Source organism: Trichoplusia ni, chromosome 6, assembly GCF_003590095.1.
Source record: "Trichoplusia ni isolate ovarian cell line Hi5 chromosome 6, tn1, whole genome shotgun sequence".
NCBI classification, from domain to species: Eukaryota; Metazoa; Arthropoda; class Insecta; order Lepidoptera; family Noctuidae; genus Trichoplusia; species Trichoplusia ni.
In genome coordinates, this window is record NC_039483.1 from 11,982,897 (window position 1) to 11,996,508 (window position 13,612).

At 32.9% G+C, this 13,612-nt stretch overlaps 1 protein-coding gene across 1 annotated transcript; it reads left to right on the plus strand.

The window, feature by feature from the left end:
• Window positions 1-1,162: 1,162 nt before the first annotated feature.
• Window positions 1,163-5,052, plus strand: LOC113495355 (endocuticle structural glycoprotein ABD-5-like). Its single transcript, XM_026874040.1, has 3 exons — window positions 1,163-1,245; window positions 2,817-2,932; window positions 4,477-5,052. The coding sequence occupies exons 1-3, from the start codon at window positions 1,234-1,236 to the stop codon at window positions 4,658-4,660; spliced, it is 312 nt and encodes a 103-aa protein (XP_026729841.1). The 5' UTR covers window positions 1,163-1,233; the 3' UTR covers window positions 4,661-5,052.
• The last annotated feature ends 8,560 nt before the right edge of the window (window positions 5,053-13,612 follow it).

Consider the following 13,612-nt stretch of genomic DNA (forward strand, 5'->3'; position numbering starts at 1 on the left):
ATTTGTTATTAGCAAACATATAAAGGACATATTACTATGCATTCTGTACGACTATAAAGCTATATCTCTAAGATTTCACGATTATCTTTTTTCTCACTAATCCTAGAGCATTTGACGAAGCTTTGTAAACGAATGTCATAACGTTATAAAGCTTTTAAACGAACTCATTGTGTTTTCACTCACGTACTATTTCTTAATCTGTCTGTCATGATTTTTGTGTTCGTTTTTTAGAGTCCCGTACTCAAAAGGTAAAAACTTAACTATTGCTTAGTTTTCGCTGTTTGTTCATATGTGCGACAAACAGCGTCTGTCCCTGGCTGTATCTCATGAACCGTGATAATAATTATGTGGATAGCTGAAATTGCAAACTCATGATGTATTGTCTGTTGCCAAATATAATAAATATCTTTGATTAATCTCTTGTAGGGAACCCTCAGTATTGTGAGTCCGACTCGCATTTTTATTTATATTCAATTTCATTCTTTGTAAGGACAAACATGTTATCATAGTCCCATGTTTCGTTTAGAAACTAGGATTATGTTGCGTGTCGACATAATAAAAGCTTTCCTTAGAATACCATGGATTCAATTATGTTATACAGCCTCTAATAAGATGTTCTTAGAAATCCTATTTGGTTACAGACTTAAAAGCCAAACGTAAATGTAATAGTTTTATTTCAAATGATAATGTGCAAAATGAAATACACCTACCTATTAACGGATTGCACATGATGAAAAAGGTTTTCAAAAATAATATTTTTACGACATTTTATTACGCATTTATGATTATTTACTATTTCCTTACAAGAATCTGACAACATATATCTTGTGTCATACGCTTATTAACATGTTATGATTATTAATAAAACCGTAAATACATCCGATTCGCATTAAACAAGATATGCATATCATTAATGTAATTAAAAATTCTTTAGTTTAATTTTATTGTTTTATTATTCTAAAACTGGTAGATTGCCCGTATTTTTCATTGTTAGACATTTAATTAAGTAATTATTAGATTTTTTTCGCCTTTTTGTACGCGTGTATCTTAAAGTACTTGAAAAAGTGGCAAGTTCTGTGAGCAGAGTGTGGAGCGAGGAGCGCGTCACCGCGACCCATCCTCACATGATGTCAGCCTTCTGCAAGTGCTTGCAACTCGGGATATATATAAAATGGACGATCTTACACTAGTTACTCATTCGTTAGTTTGAACTCAAGACGAATACTAAGCAACATGCTCAAATACGTGAGTCGAGATTTTTTATTCTTATTTAAATATAATAATTACATTAAGCACAAAAGTTGGTTTTAATGTGCTTATAATGTTAAAAATTTATAATTACATAGTTGTAATGGACGTTGCTAAATTGTGTCGTGTCTTTTGTGATGCATTTGTAAGGTGAAGCAATGATAGTTCGATGTTCAAAAACAATGGGTGGAGGTGTCATAGCGGAGTGACTTGATGAGTCCTGACCCCGGGTTACGTTGCAATAGCAGTTCAGCTATTACCGTGCCATCACATCGTAATAGTTTATTTAAAGATCTGCAAGTTATCGAGTGAATATTAATAGATAAACGAAAGTATTTGCTGATATTAATTGACAAATTTAATAACCTATTTACGAACATTGTCCTTTATATCCGTCGGCAATTTCATAATCTAAAATTATCAGTGTTTAAAAGGGTCAACATTTATAAAAATGCATTTTTTTAATGTTGACCCCATTAACTTACAAGTGTTAACTGCGTGACTCGTACATTGTTTTCCCGGATGATTGTATAAATCAAAAATAGGACGGAATACCCTAGCCTTTACAGATATATGTGTTATATAAAACATCATACTAATTGACACATAAGGAGTAACCTGTACTTATGGATATAACATTTTATAACAAACGTCTTTTAAAATATTAAATACTGGATAATATAAATGCTGTATGCACGTAAATTATATAATGAATAAGAGGTGAAAGAGCATGCAAATCGAAATAATACCGTTTAACATAATACAAGCCTGGAAAGTTAGTCCTCTACCATAGTTAACTTTAACAATGGGTCGTCCGTTAAACGTTCACTGTCGCCACTTAACAGTTAGCATTTAGAACTACGTCTATATGGGAAACTGGAAATCCAAGGCACACAAAGGTTTAAAATAACTTACTCGTATTAGGTAATTGTTTGACAACAATTAGTTGTTATTATCTAGTTGTTTGTGGATGGTATTGACAATTTTATATTTATTTATTATCCTTGGCATTTTCATATTTCATAATTATCGTTACTAACTTTATAATATTTTCTTGTTAATAGGTTAAAAAAAATCTCTCTAAAACGTCTTAACCTAATGTCAACATGGATTAAATACTTTTTAAAGAGATTTTCGTAATTTTGAAACTTCCAAAAAAAGGAAAATAATGCTGGCCGAATTAAGAACCTCCTCCTTTTTGAAATCGGTTAAAATTTGTACTTTGAATGTTACTGTGATCACAGTAATATATTTGTTTTGTTAAATATGTGCGCAGCTAACGTTCGTTCACTAACATTACTGATGCATTTTACAACGTAATGAATAACAAAGTTGAAAAACATGGTTACACGTGAAGATTGTATATTTATTTATTATTGAAATAATCTAACCTGATTTCAGACAATGTTAAATATTAGTAGGTTCGTACTATCTTTATCCAAATGATTGCTTATCCAGGTATTAGTGTCTAGAGACTTTCATAAAACCTAAACGTTTTACTCATAGTCGACTAAACCAACAATGTATTTGTATTCAAAACGAGCTTTAAACTTTTTTTTCATACACAGGTCGCTTTGGTGTGCGTTTTAGTGGCGGTATGCGCGGCCGCACCGCAGCAGAACCCGCAAGACGTGCAGATCCTGCGCTTCGACAGCAATGTTGAGCCCGATGGCTACAACTTCGCGTATGTATTGCTTTATAGTTTATTCTTCAATTAGGATACTATAGAGCCTATAAATATGCCATCAGCTATGATCTGCAATAAAGCTGACCTCATATACGAGGGAGCAAGCATTGATCTGTCACATACGTTAATGTTCTCCTTGAAATGTACAACAAGTCAATAGTACCTATGTTTTTATTCGTATAGAGAGCCTTTGGACAAATTATTTTTTTCTGTTTAATCTGAATTTCAACAGTGATTTAACCTTAGTTACTCTATAGGTACGTAACTTTTGTAAAAATTCAGCTAAAACTGAAAGTTAATCCCAACATATTTCAGTTTTTTCCATTAAGTTTGTTAACACAGGCCGATGATAATATCGATTAATGTATACCTACGTGTTAAACAAAGGGTGGCGAAGTGGCAAATGAGTGGCTTTGTAAGTGGTGTTATATTACACGTGTGTTAATGCCTAGTATTGGTACACGTGCCTACTGCAAACTGATAACATCATACAAAGACCCATGGATTCCTTGAGGGTCAATAAGGTCCTATGTTTGTCAATTTAGGTGTCAAATACCTTACTTAACCAAACAATTGTGAAGGTGTTACTTTTTTGTGTATACCGATTTCTTTTTAATTTTGCAAAATTGGATTTTAAAAAATAATTAGAATTATTATTGCAAGATTATAAAATAAATAAACCATAAAACTTATGGGGTCCACTAAAGTGCATTTTGATGAATTTGCATTTATGATGCCAAGATCTCTCTCGATAAAAAAAGCTGAACATTTTTTTCACCATTGCATGTTCCCGCAGGATAAGAAATACAATATTAAACGATTTGAACAACTATAACACATAGTTCATCTATTGTTCCCAAGTAATTACTGAGTAAATACCGCACTGCAGGTAAACAAATCACTTGCAGTATCTATTAAGATCTAAGTGAAACACAAACATAATTACTAAACCTAGTGGTTAATGTAACCGTTCTTGTGTAACGAGTTAACGGTAGGTGATGACCCTTTTGTGTCGCAACTCTTCAACATTATAACATTTGACGCCCTTGGTAACAATTTTACTGTTCAGATATTGTATAGGTGCTTATGTAAGTAGATAAATCATACGTAAAATATGACATATGAAAAGGCTTTATATTATTTGCATATTTATACTTACATAAGTTGTGGTGTAATGTTTTGAATGCTATTTTAATTACTGAAACGTTTTATTAACACTATGACGCGCGTTTATGTCTTTTATATGGACATAAATAAGCGTTATAGTTTCACTGCAAAAGATAGTACGTACCGTGAAATAGCTGTCGCTGTGGATGTGTATAGGATATAACTTAAAAAACATTTTTAAATACGTATATATTAATTACTTTTGGTCCTTTAGTATATTTTTAATTTTTTATCATTCATGCACGCAGTATTTATGCAAAACTTTATGTCTAGTGAGATCATCCGAATTGCATTATGAAAATTTAAATTTGTTTATATTTAGTAAGCAGCCAAACCAAAACAAAGTATTTTTACTGACAAAATGTTTTGTTCAGGTACGAGACCAGCGACGGTACCTCCAGACAGGAGGAAGGCAAGCTCGACAACCCTGGTTCCGAGAACGCGGCGCTCACAGTGACCGGCCAGTACGCGTACGTCGCGCCCGACGGCAAGCACTACACCGTCACCTTCACCGCCGGCCCCAACGGCTTCCAGCCCAAAACCTCCTTAGGACAGTAGAACGATAACACCTTGTACCAACACGCCCAATATAACTTGACACGTTTAAGGAGAGCCACAAGATAGCGATAACTCTGTCTTGTCAAAACTTGGCATGTCTTGAAAGAGCGAAAAGATATTACCATTTCAATTGCACACATCGTCGTCGCACACGTTGTATATCGGCCCGACTATCTTGTAGTTCTTTCCAGACGTTCCAAGTTATTTTGGTACTGTAAATAGTTAATACTCTCGCCAAGTAGAATACATTTGTCAAGTATAACATACGAACAGTACTAGAGATCTCAACTCGCTCCGAGATCCAGCTAAATTCACGTGCCATAAGGACGTCTTTTTTGTACTTTTGTATATTTTTTGTAATAAAATTATCAATGAATAGCTTTTTGTAAATACATTGTTTTTTAATTCCGTACTTACCCATTCAATTTTGATCTTATGAAAATAAAAATGTAATAATAAATAATCAACCAATTAATTCAGCAATCGCGGTCCTCGACTGCGAACTCTCGACTCGACTCGGACTGCTGAACATAGTTGCGCCCCAACACCCGTTCCTCCCGCACCCATTCCGAGCCAGCCACCTTAGGTCTTTCTTAGATCATCGGTCCATTGAGCTGGGTGGCCTCCTACCCTGCGATTGCAGATTCGTGGTCTCCACGCAAGGACACGTCTGCTCCAAAAATAAAAAGTAGGCGATAAGAAACAGATTAGACAAACATAAATGTAAAAGAAATAGAAGACTTTCTAGAGCCAGTAGCTAGGTGACATAAATCTTCTTGAACATGCTATAAACTATGTACCATGAGATCAGTGAAACAATCACGATAGCGTAACTTACTTTGTCAATACTAATAAATATTATCAAGTGAAGATCTGAGTCGTTTCAACTTAAAATCGTGGTGCATTTGACCCCGGAATCATGCTCGGGTCTAGGATTAAGCAAAGAGCGTCATTATTGTATGATGCGGAAGTTAAATAGACGTATGAGGTACCTATAATTGGTAAAAAATATTTTATCGTTTTAGTGATCATTGAAAGAGCAATAAAGGTTTAATTGTGGGTAATGCCATAAAAAAAACAAAGGGCTTAAGGCCAGCAATGTCTGATTAACATTTCAAAACTGGTGTTGTTTCGTCATGTCAAAATAAAATACAAATTGAGGCTTAAGTTAATCATAACAATGTAACAGATTTCTACAACTTCTGCCCAATTGTCCGTGAAACATAGGTTGAAGCCTATATTTACTATCACTCTAATTAACTTTTACGTACCAGAGGACAACAACGGCGATGAAAACAAACCCCTTTAAATACTTAAAAAACTTCATTATTTGGTATTGGTAGGTACGATAAATTTACATTATGAAGCAACATTCGGCAAATGAATACAGATTATTGTTACACATGCTTATATACACGAATTTAACAGTTTCTTAATTTAAATTAAGATGTTTTTAAAAATAAAATTCTTATCTTTGTCAATTTAATTAATAGTTTAGTCACGATTTGACCATTAAAATAATTTTAATAAAATAATGATTTAGATAATTATTAAATAATACATTTTACGAGCCGCGTGATATTTTTATATGACAAAGCACTTCCACGGTAATAAAACGGTAACGATTTAAATGAGTTCCCTGAGCATCTGGTTATTTTATTTTTATTTGATGACAAACGACTAAGTGTTGACTACTAACAAGGATAACAAAATGCCTATAAAGATAAAGATGAATAAAGTCACGCAGAATGTCAAAAGTTCAAATGTGGTAGTCGGTACCAACGGCTCTACGTGCTATCTGGGACTCACTACCTCAGTTACTGATTCCGGAATCTAGAGATTCTTTTGCAAAAACATACAGGCCTTTTTAAAAGAAAATAAGCATTTTCTTTGTTTCAGTGTGAATAAGTAATATCCTAAATCCCTTCGGATATGGGATACGGATTTGCACTTATTAAGCAACCCTGCAGGTCCTTGCCTCTGCTGGGGTACCGCAATCATTTCCGCCTACACTGTGCGGCATCAATGAACCCTTGCATCTGTAAAGGAACAGAAAAACCAAAAACACACTCAATACCCATTTACTAGACCAGAGAGGCAGTAACATATTAACATTATATATTATATATTAACATTTAGCTTGTCTGTCAGTTGAGGATGTAAAAATAATAATCACAGAACTCGTAAAAGTATGTGGCAAACACATTAGTAACACTAAAATGAAATCACATTTGATGCAAACACATTGATTTCATGTTTCGTTAGTGAAGGATTAACTTTATAGGTACAATCATTAACACATAAGTACGACGCATCAGATGTTTAATCTGACTAGCAAGTCTATTTATGTATACCTATTTAAAGATTTATCAAAACGATATTAGATATGGTTAAATTATTTGAAACTAATTATTGAGTAATTTGTTGGAATTAAGTATTGCATGACGGAGGTTTCTAATGTATGACGTTTCGATGATCTATGACGTCTAACAAAAGATTTGTTATTTTTTTTTCAGTATATTCTTTCCCCTTCCTCTTACGCTTTTCTTGGTTTTTTCATAAATAAACCTTTTCAAGATAACAAAATCAAATTATACAGTTATTATATAAAGGCCATTGAAAAAAATAATAAAATAAACAGTTTTAAGAAAACACGTGACTTTTTACAATGGAACAAAAATCATTTTGTGTACAAAAAAATGTAGAGTAGACAATTATATGGCAAAATAAATATTAATGTTATTCTAAAGGAAAAATATTAATATAACTTAAGAATAGAACCGAGGTCACTGTGTACTGACTACTGCGTGTTAACTGTTAAAGTGAAGTATTATTGAGGCTCTTTATGTCAAAGCACGAATCTAAGAAAGAAATAATAGTTATAAATATGCAACCTTACACAACTAAGTAGGTTTGAAATCAATCATTTAAAGAATAGGATTAGAATATTTATTTTAAAAAAAACATACAGAAATCTAAAATCTAAAATTATCTGAAATCTCTGAAAATCTCATATTTAAAATTTTCACATCTCAGTATACGTAATTGCACTCCTCCAAAACGGCTTCACCGATTCCCATGAAGTTTTATGCATATTGGACAGGTCTGAAAATCGGACAATATTTGTATCATGGCAAAGCAACGTTTGCTGTTGCAGCTAGTGGCTCTATAAATTTGCTTCACACTTTTGTTAATGTTAATATTAGTATGTGGCTGAACCCACAGCTTACCTTAAACGGTGTACAGTTAAAAGCCATAGAAGTTAGTGCATAACATTAGGCATAGAAATTTCACACAGCGAATGTTCAGCGTATGTTTCGTAAATCTATCTAAATGCCAACGCACACAAGACCATCGCGAAGGTTCGAACATCCGTTTATGCGTACACCCACTAATACATATGTATGTATATTATTATAATTATCGAAACGGTATAGTTTAAAGTTTTGCAACCTTCACTTATCACGATAGTTCTTACTAACCAATATCATCAACCAAAATCATGTTAAATAACATTTGGCATTTTTACCTGCCGAAGTTAAGAGGTTTCTTAAGCAGCGTATTTTCAAGTATTGCTCGGTTCAGGAATCGTATTTCAAACCTTCGGATCTATCTTAAACCAATTTCTATTTCATTACAATCAGAAAAATTGTATGGTAACCTAGAAATTGGTTACAATGAATGAAAAATTGTATGGTAACACAGTCACAGGTCACAAACATCAAAATTCTAAGCTTCAAAAAAATCATTTTTCAAGCAAATTTAGCAAAAATTGCAACAAAACGACATTGAAAACGGTGTAAAAAAGTAATCAGATTCATTTTAAGCGAAAAATAATGTATTTTTTTCGTAAATTGCATTTGTGGCCTTGAATGGTTGTGAACTCAAATGGGTAAGTATGCATAAGATTCCAAGTTTGTTTTATTAGTTACGCAACGTTAAAGTATTGTCATCGCGCGGACGGTACAGGGGGTCTACCGCAATATCTTTAAATAAGATGAATTCGGATGTGGAAACGAGACAATGTACTAAACGGCGTAGAGCGGCATCTTGCTTCCACAAATGCAATACTCTTCTTAAAGGAGGTCGTGGTAGGTCTCCTCTGCGACTCTCTGGGACGAGTGTTTCTGAACCTTCGTTATTTAAAATGGTTACAAAATGACTGTTACGACACCGGTAACCTTTTTGTACATCTAACTACGGTGGGGTCACTGGCGTTCGCTAGACTACACAATTTCAGTTTACGACCTTTTTACACGATTACATTGAAACTAAGAAGACAGTTTGATTGGTAACTTAAACTGTACTTGATGATAATTGATCGATTGAATTGCTAAATATGATAATCATGTGATTGTAACTTGATTAGAGTTATTGTCATACTTTAATATTTTTTATGTCATCACAGCCATTTTTTGTACACGAGTTTAATACACTCTTGACCAACTTCACTAAGTCTTTTGGATCATCAACATACTCTCCTACTCTTGACCAACTTCATAAACTCTTTGGGATCATCAACATATCTATGAAATTAATGTTATGAATTACGAAGTAGGTACACTAGGAATCACATTTAAGAATTTGATTAATTGTTAAATGGTTAGTTTTACGTGAAAGAGTTAGTGTGTAGCGGATATTAAGACCAGTTATTAGTTACCTACGTTACGCTTAAAGCAGTAATCCCTTAATTACTGTATTTTTATAATCATGCTATTTCCATTAAGACTCTACTCTGGACATTAAGAAGAAAAATATATCCAAAATAAGTTAACTGTAGCACTGGGCAAATATAATAAAAATAAACATTACACAGCAATACAGGAGAGAACTGTAAATGAGAACTGTTTTTAATCATTTGATATATTATGTCCATGTCAATGTTATTTTATAAATATCCAGGAATTCATTCATTCAAAACACAATAATAAACGAATTCCCATAAAATATATTAGCAAGTGCCTTTAGTATGTTATTAGCAATCCACTTGCCAACCAAAGTTAGCTGGTCAATCTAAGCTTAAAGACTATGCGCCTAGCTCAATTCACATCACGAATGTATAAAACTACAACTGCAACAGTCTCAAAAAAGGCGCTTTTTTAGAGTTTATTATTTTACTCGATGCGTTCTTTTTAAAAACCTCATTTTTCTTCTTTGCATTCTTATTTTGACTTTTTGAAAATTAATTTGTGTTCAATACTCGCTTATAGAACAACGATTTAAAATATGTTTTTTTGGACGAAAAGGCACTCTCTACGTTTCCGATTATTTTATGAGATGTTTTATGGCTGTTACAGTTAAATATTTAAATTAAGTTTTAATTAACGCATTTAAGTGACATACACTATGAACTCAATTTATCAAACTCCTGAAACAACAAATGTCAAACCTACTTCTGCATTAACTTAACCCTAGTTACGAATGGGGTACGCTGCAGAAAAGTTGCCATAATAACATTATTTATAAGAACATATTACATCAAAAAGCCTCCGCCAAACTCATTTTTAAAATTGTATATTTAGCATAACTAGATGGCGTAAGTAGGTATGTCTCCTAGACAGAGACTCGCTAAAAATATGTAAATTAATGTACAACATGAAGTCACGTGTCCAACAAGCCAATACATATAATTACGTTAACAAATACTTCTGCTTAAGGTAGCTGACCAGGATCTACTGATAAATTTATGTCAAACTGTCAACCGAAATCAAATAGAGGATAAAATTGGATGAACAACACTCTTGACGCATTGTAATAAAGTCGATTTTCCTGTTAATATTTTCCACAGCACGAAAAATCTGTATGTGTGTTTTAAAAAGAAATACGTAGATAGAATAATGTAATATAGACATTATCCTATTTGAGTTTAGTTGCAAGTAAGCATTTAGTTTTATTCAATTGTTTTTAATAAGGTAATAACTAAGAAACGTAATTAATACAAAGCTATTTAAATACAATGCGCTTTATATCATCGCGAGATTTAAGTCTAATGTAAATTATGGACGTGAACAGTGTCATCATCAATCGTGACTGAGCCGAGTTCCTGAACTAAATAGACTTTATATTGGAAAGGTCAAGATATATTAACTAAGATCATCAATGCCTTATTTATTTTCTTTATAGTTGATATTTCTGTTAACAATTTTATTTTTGTTTAGATATTAACCAATCTTTTTAATTATAAAGTAGATACATGGGTAACTTGAAGCAGGACGCACTCAATGAGTGACCTACACTGAACAAATGAGAGGTTGGTGCTTGATTGCCACATTTTGCTAAACATCGACCAAATCGCGGAAGACTTTGCACTGTGGTTGTAGTTTAGTTAGCAAGAGTCATGCGCTGCCCACTTCTTTCCATAAGGAAGTAAAAGAAAATGGGGATTAGTCGATAATCTACAAACGTGACGACCTCCGTGGTCGAGTGGCGTATGCACCGGTTTCAAGGCGTCGCCAGCTCTGAGGTCCCGGGTTCGATCCCCGGTCGGGTCAGTGTAAAAATTCACATTTCTACATTTTCCCGGGTCTGGGTGTTTGTGGTTCCTTCGTTGTATCTGAATTCCATAACACAAGTGCTTTAGCAACTTACTTTGGGTTCTGAACAATGTATGTGATGTTGTCCGCATTTATTATTTATTATTTATTAATTGTAGTGAGGCATTTTTCATCGACTAGAAAGTTTCCCCAAATTTAACAAATTTTATCCCTTAATTCATAAATAAATCCTATCGTTAAAAGGTAAAAGTGTAGTCAAATACAGAACAGAAATCTCACGTAGAAAATATTCATGTTGTTGATTTGTTCCACAAATAAGGTGCTCGCCATGTTTATGGACATAATGTAGGCTGTCAGTGATGTCAACGGTAAATAAATAAATTCTGAATGTTTAAATTATATGGATATGCAGTAAACATTACGTCACACTTATGTTCGGTTTTACTCAAAGTTGCTACGTCTAATTATATTGTTAAAGCCGCAATTAGCAAAGGCGCATGTATCCAGCATAATTATAATGAAGCTACAAAACCCGATTCTAGAATATTAAGCCCATTCTTATAGATAAGTACATATTATAAAGTAACACGTATTTTTTTACTGAAAAAAAAATGCAAATATCGAATGGACAAGAACATTGCAGTCGTCAACAAATGCTTGTTGTAAGCTAATTAGACCTGTGTGAAAGTAATTTGAGTTAATTCTTCAACCCTAAATTCCTCTTAATTAAAATATTTTGTGCTTGTATTTAATAGCGTGCTTCTATTCTACTGTATTAGTCTAACATGCAATATGCGTTTTAAATCGATCGATTGAATGATTACCAACACATAAGTTTATAGCCTATATTTATTAGTAAAGTTGACGTAGATATTTTACAAATAATTTATTTGAATGTAACACTTTACGCATTATTAGTCTCTCACGAGTCTTCATCTTTGATATGGAATAGAATATAAATCTAGTGATTATAAACCAGGATTAAAGAATAGTGCTAAATGATTAGATTTATAACCAGATTTCAACGGCAACGATGAATGCTTTTTTCCACTGTGCTGATTTTGCAACACACATGTTAACAACTGCTATTTGACCATCACGTCGTTTATTCGTCTTTACAATGGAAAAAAATGTCGATGTTCAGTCGATTGCGTCGAAAACTGAACGGTATTGGCATCGGCTGCGGTGGACAAGCGCTCTTAGATTATAATTTGTGATCGGTATAATACACACATTTGGTCTAAATGTTATCGAAAAGAAATATTGTAATTTAATGAAGTCAATAGTTTTTAGTGTTCTATATTATGTGCATATTAACAATAAAAGTAATAAAATCAACTATTTTATTGTAATGCGGCATTGTATTTGATTTTCTGTATTACCATGTTTATCTTTCAAATGTCATAAAAAGCATATTAAATTATTCGTTTAACACTATCCGTCGACATCTCTATTCACGCTTTTACGATTAAAAGCTTAAAACGATTTAAATTAAATCGTTACTGATCACAGCACAAGCGCTTTTTGATTCAAGCAGACATGTCAAAATTGCACAGAGAAAAACCGGAGAATCTTCTTATTACGTTACTCTACCTGCTACTAGACAAAAAATATTCAGTAAAAGGATAAGGTTTAAAACCCAATTAGAAGAATGTAATACAAAAGTATTAATAATATATCCTGGGACAACTCACACACTTATCTGATCCCAAGCTAAGCAGAGCTTGTGTTATGGAACCAGACAACTGATTAACTTACTTATATATTTCTAAATACATACATATTATAGATAAATTACACCCAGACACCAGAACAAATGATCATGCTCCTCATACAACATTCGTCCTGGGCGGGAATCGAACCCACGACCTCTGGTATAGCAGTAAGGGTCACTAACCACTAGAAAAACAGGCCCGTCAAATAGGTAATTAATTCCACATAAATATTTATATTCGCATCTCAAACAAAAGTTTACCAACATAGGCGCACACAATTAACTACACTACTGACTTTTATGAATAGAACAAGTAATAAAGGTTTTAATTATTTTCAAAATGCATTGTTATCATTTAGTAAACGTAGCATTATCTTTTTCCACTAAAGATGAAGTTTTAATTAAAACACAATTCAGGTATTAATATTTTTTTTTCTATTTGAATACTCAATACTTGTACATATTCTGAGAGATCTGTCAAAAATAAAATTATTTGAAAATAGTATAATTATAATACAAGGGCAAAAGGCAGGCAGTGATGTTTCTAAATTTGTTTTATATTGATAAAACCTCAAACAAATTACTAAAGTATACACAAGTAACCACACACTAAATAATTACCAAATTTAGATGTTTGAAACAAACTCTTTCGATCCGATCTTTTCCCCTTGCGGCAATATGTATATATTGCTTTTTCTTTTCGCTGGTGTGTATTCGTTGCGCCATCTGTTTTACAGCAATTTT

Excerpts from the sequence above, each read along its gene's own strand:
- LOC113495355 (XM_026874040.1), top strand. Across the intron at positions 2,933-4,476 it reads CCCGATGGCTACAACTTCGC|GTACGAGACCAGCGACGGTA; the intron begins GTATGTATTGCT and ends TGTTTTGTTCAG.